Source organism: Kryptolebias marmoratus, linkage group LG9, assembly GCF_001649575.2.
Source record: "Kryptolebias marmoratus isolate JLee-2015 linkage group LG9, ASM164957v2, whole genome shotgun sequence".
NCBI classification, from domain to species: domain Eukaryota; kingdom Metazoa; phylum Chordata; class Actinopteri; order Cyprinodontiformes; family Rivulidae; genus Kryptolebias; species Kryptolebias marmoratus.
The window spans coordinates 18,288,393-18,306,782 of NC_051438.1; the positions used below are offsets into that span (position 1 = coordinate 18,288,393).

Here is an 18,390-nt window from a genome sequence, read left to right on the forward strand (position 1 = left end):
CGCTCTATTAGGGAGACTCCTGCCAGGGCCGCTCGGCTTGTTTTTGGAGACTCCGATCCGTTTCCATCACGTTCACAGCTCCTCGTTGCAAAAGCAAACCCACATCCTACCGGTTTGTCTGCCTCCTGCCTCCGTTCGGAGACGTCTCGCTGAGATCTCACTCATTCGGTATCTTCCAAACGTTCTCTCGTTCTCTTTTCTTTGGCCCGAACCTCCGCCACGGTCTTCCTTCTCCTAAAGGTCCCAGGGTTTGAACACACGAGGTCAGGGTGTGTGTAGTTTTTTTTTTTTGTTCCTGTCACGTCTTCTCCAGCTGCCACTTATGTCCCCGCTGATGGGAGGAGAGACGGATCACGTTCCTCAGATCTTACGCACTGAAGCAGACAAACAAGAAAGACCAGCGAGGTGAGATAATTCTGGCCCGACAGCGACTCTCCCTCTGACTCTGCTTTTAAAGATCGCCCTTCCTTCCTATTTCTCGCTGCCTCTGACACATGTGCGCACACACCCTCTTTCTTTGCCATGGCGCCCCTTAACTGGTAATTACGGCTATTTGCAGCACGTGTCGTCGAAATAAAAATAAATTAGAAGTGGTCTGCAGTTGTCTTCGAGTGAACCTGTTTAACTCTTCGTCGACGTGTGTTTGTTGTTTTAGGGTTTTAGTCTAACAGGCCCAACATGTTTACTTAAGCTTGGAAACGGTTTTTGGATTTCCTTTAGATTTTATTCTTCTGGGAGGCTCTCAGGTATAAGATAGAAAACAAGAAGATTAGACATCCAGCTTTGCTTTTACGGTAGATGTAAAAAGGCTTTCATTGACATCTGTTCACTGGTTCATGAGCTATTTTGGTAACAGACAAAAACTTTCATCGTCAATAAAGAGAATAATTATTATGACATGAACCATTAAACTAATACTATCAAGCTTCTCCTGATTTAATTACAGCCTCGTTCTGCTCGGGGACACACCTCCTGTCGGTCAAAGGGACTCCGATCGTCATGAGACAAAGCTCGGCTGTCCTGGGACGTCCCGCCGCAGCAGCCGAGGCTCACAGGGAGCTCAGGGAGCATCGGGAGGACCTCGCTGCTGAGAGGCGTCCGTCAGGAGGAGGGACGGAGAAGATACGGGACAGCCGTCTCGTTACAGAGACGTGGACAGGACACTGGATGTGTCCTGCGTGAGACATGGGGCTCCCGTCTCATCTGTCTGTCTGTCTTTTTTCACTCCAAAGACAAACATCTAGAGCTGGATGGATGTTGTAGGACACACAAAGACGAAGATGTCTTCTGGTCTGATGGACCTGAAGCCTCGATAACAGAAGACCAGAGGAACCCCACAGAGAGGCACGGTGGTGGTAAAGCTGAAAGTAGCAAAAAGTGAGCTAAAAGCTACAAGTAGCAAAAGGCTGGGTAAAAGATAAAAGGAGCAAAATGCTAGCTTAAAAGGTAAAAGTAGCAAAAGTGTAGCTTAAAGCGAAGAGTAGTAAAAAGCTAGCTAAAAGTTAAAGGTAGCAGAAGGTTAGCAAAAAGGCTATAAGTGGCAAAAGGCTAGCTAAAAGCTAAAAGTAGCAAAAAGTTATTAAAAGGCTACAAGTAGCTATAGGTTAGCTGAAAAGTAAGAGTAGCAAAAGGCTGGCTTAAAGCTAAGAGTACAAAAAAGCTAGCTAAAAGCTATGAGTAGCAAAAACGTTGTTTAAAGTCAAAAGTACCATAGCGCTATCTTAAAGGTAAAAGTTGCAAAAAGTCAGCAAAAAGCTAAAAGCAGGTTAAGAAGACAAAAATAAAGCAGGTCTGCTGAAGCAGACTTCAAACAGAGAAAATGATTTCGAAGGATTTAAAAAGATTTCAATCTATTTTTAAGGGGAAATTTTTTGCGAATACAGTATAAAAGTCACAAAAGTCTCAGCAACCATTTCCTGAAGGAGCTGAAGGTTGTGATACACGAAGAAGTCCGGAGGAGTTTGATTAGAAGCAGAAAAAAGGATGAAGTTTTGGGATCATTAGTTTAGAGCTGCGGGGGGAGAATACGAGCCGTTGGAGGAGCGGCCCGCTGATGGACGTGTTCCTAAGGAGACGGAGGCTGTAATTAAACCACGAGGCGCTCCTGGAAAGTCCTAGTTTCAGGGTGTGCACACTTATGCAACCAGCTTACTGGATCTTTGAAGTTTTGACATATTTGGACCAGGACAGGTTTTTATTTTCACCTGTCGACGTGCGCGGGTCGTACGTCACGGTAAACGTGCACTCTCCTACCCTCTGTAGGAATAAAATTATCAAATTAACAAATTAAAAGTGAAACCTGCCTGTGTCTTTTCACAAACTCCTCAGAGAGCGAGAATGCCGTGCTGATGGACGACGGCGTGTGAATGGAAGGAAAAACGCGACACCGCCAAGACAGACGATGTGAATTATCTCAGGATCATTTAAGATAATTTCCCCTCAGATTTACATCCTGCTCCTCTTGGACCATGAGCCAAAAGTGTTTTGTTGCGTTTCCTTTCAAACAGATTATCTTTGCGCATAATCTCTGGCCATCAAAACTGCCATATGCAAAATTTAACAAATTTTTTACCTTGTGCTTCTGTATGTTGACGTCACAAGAGCCGGCAGCTTAATACAAATTTCCATAAGGGACAATAAAGTTACTTTTTTAAAATCCTATCTAGATTTTACACCTCCAGAACAAACCTTTATTGGGTGTTCTTATAGTTGTCTGGTTATTTAAGTGATCTAAGTTTGGTGTTGTTTAATAAAATCTAATAATAATAATAAAATTAGGAGTGAGTTACACAAAATATAAAGTTGAACAAGTTTTGCTCCATTTTAGTAGAATTTATACGTTCTTTAATACAATATTAATATGTAATAAGTGTTTATGTCTCCTTCATTAAGAAAATTAGACCATTTAAAGTATTTTGAACGTACCTAATTGACAAAATAACTCAAATTTATTGATAAACGTGTAAACCAGTTTAGTAAATAAACCCTTGAAGTATAAACTAACGGGTTGCGCATGCGCCGATCGGAGCCCACGCCCCCTTTTCCGCGCCTGCCTCTCTCTGATTGGTCCAGATCGCGGAAGCGCGTTATGGCGGCGTAAACAAGGCGAGGGATGTCGGCGAAAGAGTCGAGCGGTTGTCGCTAATAAAATGTAAAAAACGAAAAGGCAAAATATGTTTTCGGCCGGAGGCTATGTGCTTTTCAAAAACACATTACGAAAAACCTAACCGTCTGACTCGACTCGGCGGTTAGCTGCTTGGTTTCGGCTAACTTTTTTTTTTTTGCTAATTTAACGGAAAAAAGTTTTTTTTTAGGAGATGCAGTGCGTCGTGACGGGAGGAAACGTGAAAGGTAGTACCTCTTTCACGCTCGTTTGGCAACTCGACTTTGAAACGTGAATGAGTGGTTAATAGCAGGTGTGTTTTATGTGTGTGTGTGTGTGTGTGTGTGTACCGTCCAGTGCTGGCCAAAGCCGTCCACTCCCTGTCCAGGATCGGAGACGAGCTGTACGTGGAGCCCCAGGAGGACGGGGTAAAGAGCTGCTCCGAGGCTGTCAGATACACCAGCACTTCCTGCCGTGCACACAGCCCGCTTGCTTCCTGTTAGTTCACACTTTGCGTCAATGAACGATGCTGATTTCGGTGTTTTTTTTTTCTCCTCTCTCTCTCTCTTATAGCTGGCCCTGCGGTCTGTGAACTCCTCTCGGTCGGCATATGCTTGCTTCCTGTTCGCACCGCTCTTCTTCAGCAGGTGCAGCCTCTCTCTCTCTGTGTGTGTGTGAGTCAGTGAACGTCTCATTCACCAAGGGACCTAAAGGCACCTTTTCTTGTGCCGTTTTGTGCAGGTACTCCATCGACAGGGGCCTCGACTTCCGCTGCAAGCTGGCAGTAAAGGTGTGAGACGAGCAGAGGAGCTGCTTACGGTCGTTTGTGTCATGGAACGAGCTCCACGAAGCTCTGTTCACAAGCTTTAATCCCCCTCCAGTTTCTTTAAGGAGTCAGCCTCCTTCAACTGGGGGGGGTCGCGACCCAAAAGTTGCCCACAAACTTGTTTTCAGCGGGCCGTTACCCGGGAAAAACAAAAACACATTTAGAAGAAAATCGAGGTTCTGGTTGTTAATCCAACCTCATGATTAAAGCCACAATTTTCTCTTTTTGTATTTGTCTGTGTTTTGTTTGAGTAAGTGACTGAACATTTTTAAGAAGTCACTCTTCGTTACATTCAGTTTGCAAATTAAGCTGCATATTTTGAGTCTTTGTGAAACTACCTCTTACCTGAGCAGAAAAGGGAAGATTTCCCCCTCCAGTGTCGCCCCTCGCTGGTCGTTTTGGTTCGTAAACAAACCTCCTTTCGGGATATAATGTTCTACTATCTCGGGTTCGAACTGCTTTAAAGTGATAAAGTGACAGCCTTGTCTTTAAGAGGTGGGCAGAAATCCTGTTTCAGGACCTGAGGGATGCACCGTCCTCCTGCCTTTATGTCAGGGTTTTAGCTGACAGCTTTTTAAGGAATCAAGAAATGCTGTTTAATGTCTGTCAGACGGCTATCTTTAGTATTTTTCATTAATTCGCTGGAAGAAATGTAAACAAAATGTGTTTTTGTGACAGCCCGCTGGCAACAAAGTGTCTAAGATTCAGTTTATCTAAAATATTTGATGTGTTTTTCGGGGACTCAGCTAGTTCTGTGTGATTCATCTCTTCGGTTTAGGGGCCTGAATAATTTATAGGCCCGGGTTAAGTGGCCTAACAAGTGAACAAGAAAACATTCCTGTTAAACTGGTCGAACACTGAACAGAAAACAAGTAAAAAAAAACTACAAAAGTCATAATCAGGACCACTTTAAAACATGACAGTCTGTCTGCTTGAAAGCAAATCATAAAAACACGAAGAGACAAATCTGCTTTATTACTAAATATGTTATTTTATTCACTCAAGCTGTTATTAGAAGTGTTGAAACATGGTCTGTCTCCTGGTTTTGTCTTGAAAAAGCAGAGCTAAATGTTTTAATTGTGTCTCAGTCTGATGAGCAGCGACTTCCTGCCGAGTCGTGGGGTTTTTTAACGGCTTCAGTTCGACGATTCAAAGTGCTGATCGCTTTGGCTACAAACGCAGCAAAGATTCGTGTTATCTGCATGTGGAAGTACGGACCACAGTGTTTTACCAGAAAGCCGTTTAAAATGATTTTTATCTTCGGTCCGACCTTTGACCTCTTGGTAGAAGAACTGTTTTCTACTGAGCTCCTCTCAGGGAGTTTCTGCTGCTCGGTTGTGGTTATCAGTGTGATATATATATATATTTTTTTCATGCTAAACCTCTGAGCTTCCTCCTCCTGACAGTCGTAGATAATCTCACGGACTCAAACGGGCCGTTTTTTGCACGGTGACCTGCGTGAGAGCGTCCTGCAGCTCGAAGCCCAGTTTTTAGGCCGTTCCACTCGACGTTAACGCCAATGAGCCGCTTTCCCCGTTTTGTGTCTCGCAGAGCGTGCAGACGGTGTTCAGGTCTGTGGCCACTCTGGAGAAGACGGTGGAAAAGTGTCACGTCGAGCTGGACAAGGCGAAGGACCGGCTGACCTTCACGCTGCACTGCAAACACGGTGGAGCTGCGGCTCGTGTCCCGTTTCGCACGTTGCGCCCTGATTGTTGCCCTGCGAGTTCGTGACGTTGTGTTCCTCTCATTTTTTGTCTCCAGGCCTCCTGAAGACACACAACCTGTCCTACCAGGACACTGAGAGCTTACAGGCCGTGTTCGATAAAGACAGCTGTGCGAACGTATTCAGAGCCCAGTCCAGGTCTGTAAACTCTAACATTATTGTTATTTTCTGCACTGATCCTTTTAAAGCTGTTTTTTGTTAATAATTTACCACTGATTGTACAAAAACAGCATAGGAAGCAACCAAAATGTGCAAGTAACACATAGCAGGGTTTATAAAGTCATAAAAAATGTAATAATCCCAATTTTAGGTCTTAAAAAGTTTAAATAAATCCAGGGTTTCCATTCTAGGTGTTCAAATTCATTTAGTTACATCATAAATTTGTACATTTGTTCCTCTGTCAACTTTTTATTTTTTAATATTTTTCGCTGTCTGCATCCATGTTACTGAGAGCCAACAGTTCAAAGATCCAGCACTTAATGTCTCTACACAAATGCAATTTATGAATTTAGTTTTTTTCTTTGAAAACGAACTCATCGGTGGGGCGGACCGAGCTCATCCGCGGGCCGGATGTGGCCCACGAGCCGCCAGCTGAACAGCCCTGCCTTATGGAGTCCTTAATTTTACCTGATTGGAGCGTGCAGAAAGATTAGACAGCAGCGCAGATCCTGTTCCTGGAGAAAAATAAACGATATGGAAACATGAAAAAAAGACTTCCTAACTTTAAAACCTAAAAGAAATCCAAAGAAGCTGATTTGAGCCTCTTCAGCTCAGCAGCCCTCTTTCGGTGAGAACAAATGACCACTTTTTGATGGTTTAAGGATGTAAGTTCCCTCCTGATGAAGCAGCTGCAGCTGAACGAGGCGATCTAAAAGTTTTTTGGCCTAAAAGGTTTTAACCACGAGACAACGCCTTAATGCTCGAGCGAGAGCTTTCCGTTTCCTCGCAGAAGCTCTGGTGTTTCTGCGTCTGACGTCCGCCGCACGATTCCTCCGTGCTCTTCCAGGTCTTTTTGTGTTTGGGCTTTTGGGATCTAAAGCTGCTTCCTCTGCTCTCAGGGTGCTTGTGGAGACGGTCGTGCACTTCCCGCCGTCTGTGGAGGAAGTGACTGTGGCGGTGAGCAGCGAGCGGATGTGGGTCAGGAACCATGTGGAGGATGAAGCAGGTGGCGAGACGCTTGCTTTGCTCAGAGATTCATCGGCCTTAATTTCAGATTACTTGTTCATTTGTTGCACCCCCACCCCTACAATGAAGGAGCTCTGTGTCACAAAGATGTTATCAGGCTGACTTTAATAACAGGAAGTGATACAATAAGCGGTTATTAAACGCTCTGCACGGTTACATCAGCAGAAAGTAATAATGTAAATCAAATGTAGAAGTTAACTTTTAGTCCCTGACTTTGTGTTTCTCTGCCTCAGAGCGGTCCAAGGCCCTGCTCACAGAGCTGTGTCTGGCTGCAGACGAGTTCGACCACTTTGCCGTCGGCGCGCCCAACAGCATCACCTTCTGCCTGAAGGAGCTGCGGGTGAGACGTTAGATAGACGTGAGGCGTTAGGGCTCGCTGTGACAGGGCTCAGATCTGATGTCGCCTTCGTTTTCAGGGTTTGCTGGTGTTTGCGGAGTCCACCGGCCTCCCCGTCTCCGTCTACTTCCACGAGCCGGGCAGGTGAGCGCGCTCGGGCGGGAGGGAGGGGTTTTGGATCTCGCAACCCGTGTCCCACGTCTCGGCCTTGACCTGTGCTGTTTGTGCGTTCAGCCCCGTGGTGTTCTCCGTGACGGACAGCGTCCTGGAGGGGAACTTCGTCCTGGCCACGCTCTCAGACGATCACAACCTCCAGAAAAGCGACAGCGGCGGGTAAATTAAACCGACCGGCCATAAAACCAAACCCGACTTATTCCAATGTGATTAAAAACAAAACACGATGCAAGTTGATTCAAAACAGCAGTAAGTGTAAAAGGATTAAGCGGGGAATGGGACCGAGGAAATACTCCAGAGTGAAACTTCTCCAAGCTAGATTTATTTTTTCCTCCTTTATGATGAAAAATCAGGAGTCAGTTTTAGAAAAAGGAAAGTGACAGAAACGACAGGAAATCCGACCTGTGATCATTACAGCCGCAGGCAGGAAGTCCTCATGATGTTTGTGCTCCACCTGCTGGTTATCATCTCATCGTCCCGATTCTCTGAGATTATTCTGCTCAGATGTTCAGATTAAACCAGCAGGTTTCAGATGAGCATATTTAGCGTCTCATCTCTGCAGGTTTGACGTTTTTTAATCAGCGTTTCACGAGATGTCGTGTGATCTGTTAGCACTTCGGGTATGCATTGGGGACGACTCCAAGCTTCAGCTCGGCGTCCGTAAGACGGACGGAGTTGTAGCTGTTTTTGTGCGCGCTGAAGAGACGGTTCGCCTGCCTCTCAGAGCGAGAATGATTAGGATAAACTTTTTATTCAAAACTGTTGTAAACGGAGGCGAATCTTAAACTAAAAGGGGCATAAAAAGAGAAGATCTTTAATCAAAGGGACGTCTTAATTTCTGTCCGACTGGCGTCTCTTCAGAGGACACGCAGAGCCGCCGCCGCCGCCTCCCGACGACTTCATGAACGACGACATCGACTCCTACCTCATCGCCATGGATACCAGCGTCGTACCGGGGCCGTCGACCGCTCCCCCGTCAGCCGCTTCCAGAGCGTCTCCTGCAGCCGATTCCAGGACGAGGAAGCACAGCGAGGAGGAGGAGGAGGAGGAGCGAGACGGGAACGAAGATCCAGGCAGACCACCCAGTAAAAAGGTTTGGTGCAGTTTTCACAGATAACCATGGTTAGGTTAACGTTACTCACATTTTCCTCCAGAAACATTTATTAAAATACATTTTTTTCCAGAAAAAGGTTAGAATAATTCTTCATAAAACTGAATTTTAAACGTGAATGACTAAAATACCAAAAACATAAAAAGACAAAGCTGGTAATTAGCTGGGAAAACTCACAGGAACGATGTGGGAATTGTTTTTACGCCCGATGCCCTTCCCGGAGGGACGCCATCAGGAAGTCCAGCCTTTTATTTTAACCCTCTTAGACTCAAATTAAGTTTTAGTAACAGGAAAAATCAGATATGTTGTTGCAACGCCTGCCTTGAGAGGGTTAAAAGGAGAATCCCCGAGCTTCGAAATGATGCCAAACATTATACGAAGGGATTTCCCGGCACTACAGCAGCCCACAAAGGAAATTAAAAGGATTATTTCTGAACACTCACCTGTTTGAAGGCAGATTAGGTGTCTTTATTGACTCGCATCTCAATTACAGCAAAAGCCTGAGTCACATTTAACGATAAAAACCTCCGATTGTTCTGATTCGTGTCGGTTTGAACTTCAGACAGGTGTACGGTTTGATTAATAACTCGCCTCAAAGGTGTCGCTGCAGGAACAGAGAATTTCTTTTAACCTGCAGAACGGATGGGAGCGAAACGAGGGTCGTACGTGGCCCCTGAGCCGCCCCGATCCGGCCCTCGTACGAAAATAAAACAACAGCTTGAGGTAAATTATTCAAAACAAGGTCCGTGCTGCCTGAAGGCACCTTTATCAAGGTTAAAATAAGCAAAAAACTGCTGTTTGGAGGAAAAAAGGTGAAATATTTTCAGCTTTTAATGTTTGAATTCCCTGTCAGAAGTTTTAATAAGTTTAAAATGTTTTAACCAACCGCAGAACGTCAGATTCTTTCACGTTCTGCCTCCAGTCGCTTTGGTTTCGTCGTCTCACGTTTCTCGCACTTCCTGACTCAGGAACTCTAAACTGAGCTGGGTTTCAGATCTCTGCCACTTCGTTTCTGGGTCAGAGTTTGTGTGAACTGCAGAATTAAACCTTAGAGCTGTCTGCAACAGGTAAGATACTAGTCGTTCAGAACCGGACCGGACTGTTTCATTATCACGTAATAAAAGTTTCTGACTCCCCGATCGGCATAAAGTCGTCCCCCCCTGTCCAAGCATTCACCGTCTGTGTTCAGCTTTCAGTCCTCCGTCTGTCGTCCTCCCGCAGTTCCGCTCCCTCTTCTTCGGATCGGTTCTTCCTCCGTCCCCTCAGACGAGCACGCAGCCCGTGACGACGCAGGAAGTGCTGGCCAGCGACAGCGAGGACGAGGACGAGTGACGAGTGACGGGGGACACACACGTGGACGGACCGTGGACGGACGTGAGAGCGCTGTTACGCCACACCACCTGGAATACTTGAAACGGAAGCTGGACGTTTCGTTGCGTTGGATGGAGCTGAGCAGGCACGCGCAGGCCGGAGGTTTTCTGTTTTATTCCGATTAAAGGACTGAATTCACGGAGAACCTACAAACTGTGATTATGTGAAAAAACTAAATGTGAAGCACTTGAGTGGAGCTGCAGGATTTATGTCCGAACGCAGGAAATAAATTTGTTTTTCATGCTGTGTAAAAAATATTTATTATTTATTTACATCTTAGGAGTGTAAACCAATGTGGGGCTCGAACAAACAGAAAGTTTTTTATTTTAGTCAGAAGTAAGATTCTGCGTAAGAAGCTGAATTTGTCTTCGCAGGCTGAGCCTCTTCATCGGGACTTTTCCCTTTCTGCTTCGGAACCTTCCCTCTGCTCCGGGGTTTCCTCCTCTCCCTCTCCAGCTCCTTCTCCTTCTTCTTCTTCAGCCTCTCCTCCTCCTTCTCCTTCCTCTCCTGCTCCCGCCGCCTCCTCCTCCTCTCCCTGGAGCTCAGTTTCTCCTCCGCCGCCGCCACCGCCGCCTCGTCCTCGTCCTCGGCCGGCCTCTCCGGCTCCGTCACGTCGCTGAAGTCCTGAATCAGGATTTTGGGCACCTGCATTTTGGGCTTCTTCTGCTTCTTGGCCGCCTGCGGCTGCTCGCCTTTCAGTTTGCGGAAGAGGCCGAAGCGTTTGGACGGGTCGGGCTGCGGCGGCTGCTCCGCCTGCGCCGCCGTCTCAGCCTGGGCGGGGGCGGGTTGGGTCGTCTCGACTTCTTTAGGCGAGGTGAACAGATCCTCAGACAGCCGGCGCGTGCACTTGGAGCTGGACGACTTGCGCACGCAGAAGTCACCGGAAGAGCGGCTACTCCGACGCCCCGAGGCTGGAGCCTTCGAGTCTCCGTCCTGGACTTGTTCTGTCGGTTCAGCGGACGTGGGACCCGCTGGGTTTTCCTGAACCTCCTCGGTGGTTTCTGCAGCCGCCGCAGCGCCCGCAGGGACCGGATCCGCTGGCTGCTCAGGTGCTCCGGTTTTAGAGGGGATCGTTTGCGTAGAGCTCTCCTCGCTCGGAGCCGGACTTTGTGTTAAAGTGTCCTCCTGTCCTGCAGGTGGCACACAGTCCGCAGCCTCCTCACCTGTCTGAGCTGCCATTTGCGCGTCCCCCGCTCCTGTTTGAGCACAGACGCACGTCTCCGGGGCTTCTGGCGCCGCCGTGAGTCCTTCAGTGTCAGTTTGTGCGTCAGCGGCGACCTCATTGTCCTGTCGGCTGCTCTCAGGTAAAGATGCTGTTTTAGTTTCTGTCTCAGAGTCTGTTTGTGTTATTTCCACATCCGCCTGGTCCGGTACGTGTGGTTTTGTCTTCAATTGGCCGGGGGACTCTTCTCCTTCCGTTTCCGCCGATGGCTCGGCGCTGTGGCGTCTGTCCTCCTTTGTTTCTGCGGTCCCTTCTTGCTCCTGCTGTGGGTCCGCTGGAGGATCCTGGTCTTGGTCCACATTGGTCTCACCTCCCACGTCCTCCCGCTCCTCCGGTGCGTTCCCAGCTTCTGTGCCGTCCTCTGGTTTCACGTCCTCCGGTTCCTTCGGCTCCTCTCTTGAGTTCTGGCAGTCTCGGAGCTCCAGCTGCGTGCTCGTCCCGTCGTCTGTCTGTAACTCTGCGCCATCGTTCTCCGAGGACGTCCGACAGTCTTCTGCCTCGGGGTTCTGCGTCTCCTCGCTCGCTCCTGTAACCTCGCTGTCCTGCTCGTCGCCTCCGTGGCTTTGTTCCTCCGGGGTTTGTGATTGGTGCTCATCGTGCAGCTTCACTTCCTGCTCGCAGCGAGATGGAGCCATCTCAGCCGTTTGATTGTTGTCTGGACGCTCCTCCTCTTGTCCTGGAGGTGTCCTGCTTCCTGTCTCTTCAGGTTGGCTCCCCTCCTCGTGTTTTTTAGTCTCCTCTTCAGCTCTTTCTGTTTCTCCTCGGTGCTCTGTTGGCGTATTTTTGACTTTTGGTTCTTCTAAACGTTCCCCCAATTCTTTTTCCTTTGCTTGCTTCACCTCCGCCTTTGCTTCGTGTCCCTCCAGGACGTCGTCCTCCTCCTGGACGCCCTGCACCTTCCTGAACTCTAAACCAGCCCAGCTCCTGTAGTCCTCCTTCGCGCCCATGGAGAGATGCCTCACAACCCTGTTGCCTCGTTCCAAATCGCCGGCGTTGGCCTTGCCTCCTTTCTTCCACCTCTTCTGAAGGAGGGAAGGCGAGAGCGAAAGCGTGGAGGCGGAGCGCTCCAGCGGGACGGACAGGTTCCCCTTTTCTCTCTCCGTCCTCTCCCGCGCCTCCTCCTCCTGTCGGGCCCTCGCCCACGCCATCTGGTATCCGTGGCAGCGGCCCCTGGGGTCAAAGGTGGACGAGGGTTTGTCCTTCCTCCACCTCCCCAGCTCCTTCTCCGTCCGCTTCTCCAGCTCCTTGGTGGAGAGTGGCACCGAACACACCTGAAGGGAGGGAAACGTTTTAGGTACACTTTTAAAATTTAGATTTGAAAAAGGGGAAACTAACAATACAGACTTTTTGTATTTCAAACTGCGACTGGATGAAAAATAAATAAAACTTCATAAATCAGCTCCTGTATGGTGCACACAGTAAAAACATGAAACATACATTTATATAAAGTTAAAACACAATACATCTAAACTAAGATACAGAAAGGACAGATGTGTCTAATTTAAAGTACTTTATTTGTAGATTATTATTTGTTTAAGGGGGAAAGAAAAGGTTTTTATTGTAAATGTTTTATTCTAGGCCTCCTCCCGGCGGGACGTCACCAGGCGTCCAGAAGGCATCCTCACCAGATGCCCGAGCCACCTCAGCTGGCTCCTCTCGACGTGGAGGAGCAGCGGCTCGACTCTGAGTCCCTCCCGGATGACCGAGCTTCTCACCCTATCTCTAAGGGAGAGCCCAGACACCCTGCGGAGGAAACTCATTTCAGCCGCTTGTATTCGCGATCTCGTTCTTTCAGTCACTACCCAAAGCTCGTGACCATAGATGAGGGCAGGAACGTAGATCGACCGGTAAATCGAGAGCTTCGCCTTTTGACTCAGCTCTCTCTTCACCACGACAGACTGGCACAGCGCCCGCTTCACTGCAGACGCTGTGCCAATCCGCCTGTCGATCTCCCGCTCCGGGAGGAAGAGCCAGGACACGCTGGAGGGACTATGTTTCTCAGCTGGCCTGGGAACGCCTTGGGATTCCCCCGGAGGAGCTGAACCAAGTGGCTGGGGAGAGGGAAGTCTGAGTCTCCCTGCTTAGGCTGCTGCCCCCGCGACCCGACCCCGGATAAACAGATGAATGTTTTATTCTGAACACAGTAAAACACATTTTGTTTTTGCTATGTAAGCTGGAGAAAAACCAAATGACAGGTCAGAGCGTCTTTAGTGACGTTCTGCTGATGTTCAGCTTCTAAACAACACATTCATCAGTTCAGGGATATAAATCACAGGAAAAGCTGATTTCAAGCAGCTTCAGAAAAGAATAGGACAATACTTTATTGATCCCCAGAATAAAATTAGTTCAGTTGTCTTTTATTTTGAAAAATAAATTATCCTTACAGTGTGTTGCAGTGATGTTCCCTTTCAGAACTTTGGTCCTAATAGCAGAAAAATGTGAATTATTTTATCTAAAATATATTTTTGGTCTGAGTAGAGCCACGTTGGGTGAATAATGGAACGTTTAATGATTAAAAACCTGTTTTTATTTCAGATATTTGTAACGTTTCATGTTTTTTTTTTTAATGCTAGTCATGTTTTTGTCAAACTGTACCTCGGCTATGAAGGCGTCATCTTCGTCTTGGACCTGTTCCTTCACGCCCCTCAGCCTCTCCAGCGTCTCCATCTGTCCCACGCACTCTTTCCTCTGCTCGGCCCGACCCAGGACCCGGCGGACCAGCACCACCGCCACCTGGAGCAGCACCCGCACACCTGGGCAGCAGAGGACGAGGAGGAGGAAGAAGAAGAAGCTGCTGAGGATGCAAACCTTTGCGCGCGATGCCGCGGCCGTTACCGCCGGTTCTGACACGCACCGTAGCAGAAGAACAGGTCCCAGACTCGGACGAGCGTGTTGAAGGGCAGGTGGCGCGTGAACAGGCACATCAGCCAGTCGGTGGCGAACATGAGCGGCTCCACGCCGTGCTGCTGCAGGTGCTTGTGCGCGGCCGGGCACGTCTTCTTCAGGACCCAGGTCAGGATGGTGGCGTCGAACAGGACTCCCTCCTGCACGGCACGACACGACAGAGGAACACTGAAACCACGGGTCGCTTTGGGGGTTATTTACGGCAAAAAACAAAAAGCGCCGACCACAAGTCAACCCAAGCCCTGCAGACCGACAGTGTGCACGTGGAAGGGTGAAAAGCAGGCGTGCGCTCACCAGCAGAGGGCTGTAGTATCCAGGCAGGTACTGCTCACTGATCTGAACTAAACACCAGAAGGCTTCCTGTAAAAAACAAGATTCAGTGTTTATCGTCAGGCCTGTACCGGACTCCTGTGTGTGTTTAAGCCCCGAGACAGCAGACAGTAACACAGATGATCCAATCAGAAAATCAGGCTGTGCTGAAGAGCATCATCAGATACGGGGTATCAGCAAGGTGTGGTAATATTTCTGCACAGGTAACATTGATTTATGAGCATTTTGTGCACAAGCAGGCACATAATGGAGCCATCACACAGCATGTTAGATACCAGTGAGTCCAAAACAAAACATAAAATAGCTCGTATTACTCTATTGTATCATATTCCATCATACTGTATTGTTATTATTACATTATATTGTCTTATTAGTATCATATCATACTGTAACATATTGTAAAGTCCTGAACTTACCTGAACGTCTTATAGAGATGTAACATAAATATACTGTAGTAGACTTTAAAACTAACAGTATGTTACAATAAATAGAAACAATTTCTAAATTCAACATAAACAAGAATACAAAACTAAATCTAGACCACTGTGTGCCGTCTTTACATCTTTTATTTCAGCAGCTTTAATCTGTCAGTAGGTGCAGATGCGTCTAATTTAAGCATCGTTCTGTAAGATTTAGTAATTAAACCCAGAGCTACGCTTTAAGGAGTGGAGCTGTTGGGTAAGATGGAAGTTCAGAACCCGTCGACTGGTTCTGAGGCGAACCCGCAGCCGGGTACCCGTTTTCAGGTCTGTACCTCAGCGGGCATGTTCATGAGCAGCACCGCAGCCACAGGCCCCTGGGCCTGACAGTAACCGTCCTCCGGCTGGAACTGGGTGTAGGCTTTCAAGACCCGGAACAAACCCCGCTGCCTGCGCACACACACACACACACACCTCAGTGATTACAGAAAAGAAGCAGCCTTCAGATAGTCCGCCCGTAGAGGTAGCTGCTGGAACCTTTCCTACCCGTGTCCGTCTTTGGAGAGGAACATCTCGTGGAAGGGGAACTGTCGGTCCAGATCTCTCTCGATCACATCCACCCAGCTCTGCAGGCCTGGCTGGGAGTCTAGAGACTAAAGTAAACATTAGCAGTTAGCTAAATGTGCTGATTCTTCTTACAGGGCGAGTTTTTGACGGCCGGGCACCCCCAGGCTGTTGGTCATTTCGTTAACAAAACAAAAGGGGGGAAGTTTGAGGGCTCTTGCCTCGTAGAGGTTTTTGTTTTGTCTCATCCGGCCGGTGGCTCCACACAGCAGGGGCCAGCACTTCGCTCGGAGCGAGGCGGGGATTCCTTTCTGACACCTCAGCTTGACCTGCGGATCAGAGGTCAATACGGTCACGGGGTTCTCTGTTCTCCCTGCTGGCCACGTGAGTCGGAACAAGCATTATACATCGCTAAACATTTCTGTTCCCTTCTTTAGTTTTTTTTAATTTTTAATTAATTCTGAATGGTTTTGCCCCTATCTGCGTGTGTTGGTGTGCCTGTCTGTTGCCAGAATGTGAAGAACCACCAAGTAATCATTGAGTGTACGCACAAAAATGGCGGTAACTCGGCCAATTTCACAAACGCTGACCTGAGATCTGGTGTGGTAGTCGCAGAGACTGACCTTTAGCTCGTGTTCTGAGCTCTGACAGATTGCTCAAGATCTCTGTCTGTCTGTTAGCAAAGTATCTCAGGATGGATGTTAATGAAACTTTCAGGAAAGAGCATCTCAGTCCAAGATGGCTGCCCACAGCAATGATTATAAATCAGACAGTTTGACAAATATTCTGTTGAAACTTGGTGTGGTAGTAGCTGAGGGTCGTGGAAAGCAGCGGGCGTGTGAGGGCCTTCGGTCGATCACATCATCGCGCAGCGCGTTCGCACCTTGCTGCTCTTCTTCAACAGGACGCGGTCCCACTGTCCAATGAGATTGATCCATTTGGCCTCCCTCTGCCGGACCAGCTCGGGGGGCGGGCCCACGCTCCTGACACAAACACACACAGAACAACCAGGTGAGGGTTCGAGAGCGAGGGCGCCGTTTAAACTGACTCTGCAGCGCTCGCTCCATGCGCCGTCATCACTGCACAGCAGCGCAGGGCTCAGAAAAAAAACAAGACAGGAAACAGGAAAACCGCACGTTAGCGGTGTGACGTCTCCATGGCAACAGGTCAGGATGTTATCAGTGGAGGTGGGGGGTGAAGATGACAGGGAGCCTTCTTGATCGCAGTTTCGCCGTTCGTTAACTGTTAGCGTAAATAATCAGCTGATTTATGAGCGAGGCGCCAATAGATCCTCGGCCTCTGATCCTCGCCGTTTAGAGCGACAGGCCGCCTTGTAGGCTGCGTTTTCAGTCTCAGGTAACGAGAGAGAAAGCTTCACCCCTCCAACCTTTACAAATAAAAGACCCCCCCTCTGTTTTCTGTGTCTCTTTCAGCCCGTTTCCCACCGAGCCTGATGGTTATCTGCCCTGCTGTGTCTCTGGATGCTGCTCTGTCACAATAAAACTGTGGTCTCCACATACGTGGTCTCTTCAGGACTTCCTGGTCTCACCAATGAAGACAAAGAAACCAGGTTTCTGCAGCTGCACCCCCCCCCCCCATTTTTATTTTTTTAATAGAAGCCGGTTCACTTTGCAGACTCTGCTTATTGTCAACGGCGTCCTCTCTCAGAATAACTTAAAAATTCAGGGGAGGATTCGTTTAAAAAAAACCTGTTCAGACTTATTTATCACCCGAAGGCGATGATGTCTCATCAAACAGACGGATTTTAACCAAACGTTCAAACTCACTAACTTTTGGAGACGACATGATTCAACAGAAAAGTGGCCAGAACTCAGTCAGAGTTACCGACACTGAGCTGAGGTTCGGTGTGGTAGTAGCTGAGAGTCGTCCTCAGCACATCTTCCCAGCTCGAACACGTTTCTGTGAGACCTGGCAGAGAACCGGCTTCAGCTCCGTCCCTCGCCCGGCCTCGCCGCGGTGAACTCACCCCGCGGCGGATCCGTTGGTCACAATGAAGCCGAAGCGGTCCGTCTCTGGCTCTTGGCTGACCTCTGACCCCGAATCAGATCCAGAGCTGTCCTCTTTGCTTTGGTTCCTCTGGGCTTCGCGCGACATTTTGGACATCTTCCTGAGACAGAAGACATGTCAGCTCCTAGTCATGATGGGTAATATTTACTAATAAAAAGTAGCAGGAGGTGAACTACTTGGTGCATGATTTCCCCTCTCTTTTTTTTAGTCTCTGTTACGCGCTGAGCCAAGGTTTTCACATTTACCTCTCTTTCTTTCAGAATTATTGTGCCAACTTCCTGTAATTTAACTTGGATCAACAGTTAAAGCCAAAAAAATGCATTTAACGGTAAATACCTTTTCACATTTCCTTCATTTGTGATTGCCGAGGAGGTGAAGTGTGATATCCAGCCGTGATGGAAGAGGAAGACAAACTTCCTCTCTCTTCAATAGCTCGTTTGCTCTCTGTAGTTCACCCACACCCAAACACGCCGCCCTTTTTCTGTCAGTGTCACCAGAGCAGTGAATCATCCGTTTCTCTTCATTAATGGCAATTTTAGAAGTACGGACCCAAATGATGCCCAAAGTATGACTCAGCAAACCTAACATGCGGTTAATAAATGTGGAAGGTTATTTTTAAACGCATTTCACAAAGAATGATGTGCGCAAAGGTGAGTTCAGTTAGAAACTGGAATTAACGAGGCGCTTGAACACAACTGCGCCGTTCAGGGACAGTAGCTGTCCATCGTAAACTACGAACCTAACCGGGTTAATTGTATTGTCTTGTCAAATGACGCTACATTACATAACTATTACACACACACAAAAAAACGAAGCGAGTGAGCGACGTATTAGCTAATGAGTTGCAAAAGTTTGATAGCTCGGACGTGTTTCGTTTGAAATGGTCGATGTAAAGATACAAAAACAGTTCGTTTCGTTAACTTTGACTCGAGGATTTGACTGTTATTTTAAGGACGCGTTTAAGAGCGTCGGTGAAACCGTGTACAAGAAGTCCGAAGAAATTCAAATCGTCTTCTCACTTGTTTAACCTCTAACCTGCTACATTTATATCACCACCACAATTGCGTCAGTCGATTAAAACGTAATGATTCAG

At 47.8% G+C, this 18,390-nt stretch overlaps 2 protein-coding genes across 4 annotated transcripts; one reads left to right on the top strand and one right to left on the bottom strand.

Annotated features, from left to right (window-relative positions):
* The first annotated feature begins 270 nt into the window (after positions 1-270).
* rad9a (RAD9 checkpoint clamp component A) lies at positions 271-10,078 on the top strand. 2 transcript variants are annotated; one of them, XM_017428230.3, is made up of 13 exons: positions 271-405; positions 947-3,351; positions 3,461-3,531; positions 3,677-3,750; positions 3,845-3,893; positions 5,481-5,595; positions 5,691-5,790; positions 6,711-6,817; positions 7,071-7,177; positions 7,254-7,318; positions 7,409-7,507; positions 8,210-8,441; positions 9,681-10,078. In XM_017428230.3, exons 2-13 carry the CDS (start codon positions 3,318-3,320, stop codon positions 9,789-9,791), a joined length of 1,164 nt encoding a protein of 387 aa, XP_017283719.1. In that variant the 5' UTR covers positions 271-405; positions 947-3,317; the 3' UTR covers positions 9,792-10,078. The 2 variants fall into 2 exon arrangements, with proteins under 2 accessions (XP_017283719.1, XP_017283720.1); XM_017428231.3 differs by lacking the exon at positions 6,711-6,817.
* tbc1d10c (TBC1 domain family, member 10C) lies at positions 8,469-17,787 on the bottom strand. Of its 2 annotated transcripts, none has more exons than XM_037977345.1 (10): positions 17,634-17,787; positions 17,257-17,393; positions 16,153-16,252; positions 15,491-15,598; positions 15,252-15,358; positions 15,041-15,155; positions 14,251-14,316; positions 13,907-14,096; positions 13,648-13,805; positions 8,469-12,323 (listed from the first exon to the last, which is right to left on the bottom strand). In XM_037977345.1, exons 2-10 carry the CDS (start codon positions 17,391-17,393, stop codon positions 10,161-10,163), a joined length of 3,144 nt encoding a protein of 1,047 aa, XP_037833273.1. In that variant the 5' UTR covers positions 17,634-17,787; the 3' UTR covers positions 8,469-10,160. The 2 variants fall into 2 exon arrangements, with proteins under 2 accessions (XP_037833273.1, XP_024864360.1); XM_025008592.2 differs by having other exon boundaries at positions 17,257-17,397; positions 17,634-17,773.
* Positions 17,788-18,390: the final 603 nt, after the last annotated feature.

Bases quoted from the DNA above. Each gene is read 5' to 3' on its own strand.
- tbc1d10c (XM_037977345.1), bottom strand. From the start codon at position 17,393: ATGTCCAAAATGTCGCGCGAAGCCCAGAGGAACCAAAGCAAAGAGGAC. The intron at 15,599-16,152 runs GTGCGAACGCGC...TCTGATCCGCAG, and splicing joins TGTTGAAGAAGAGCAGCAAG to GTCAAGCTGAGGTGTCAGAA. The intron at 13,806-13,906 runs GTGCGTGTCAGA...TCTGCTGCCCAG, and splicing joins GGACCTGTTCTTCTGCTACG to GTGTGCGGGTGCTGCTCCAG.
- rad9a (XM_017428230.3), top strand. From the start codon at position 3,318: ATGCAGTGCGTCGTGACGGGAGGAAACGTGAAAG. The intron at 5,596-5,690 runs GTGGAGCTGCGG...TTTTGTCTCCAG, and splicing joins CACGCTGCACTGCAAACACG to GCCTCCTGAAGACACACAAC. The intron at 7,319-7,408 runs GTGAGCGCGCTC...TTGTGCGTTCAG, and splicing joins TACTTCCACGAGCCGGGCAG to CCCCGTGGTGTTCTCCGTGA.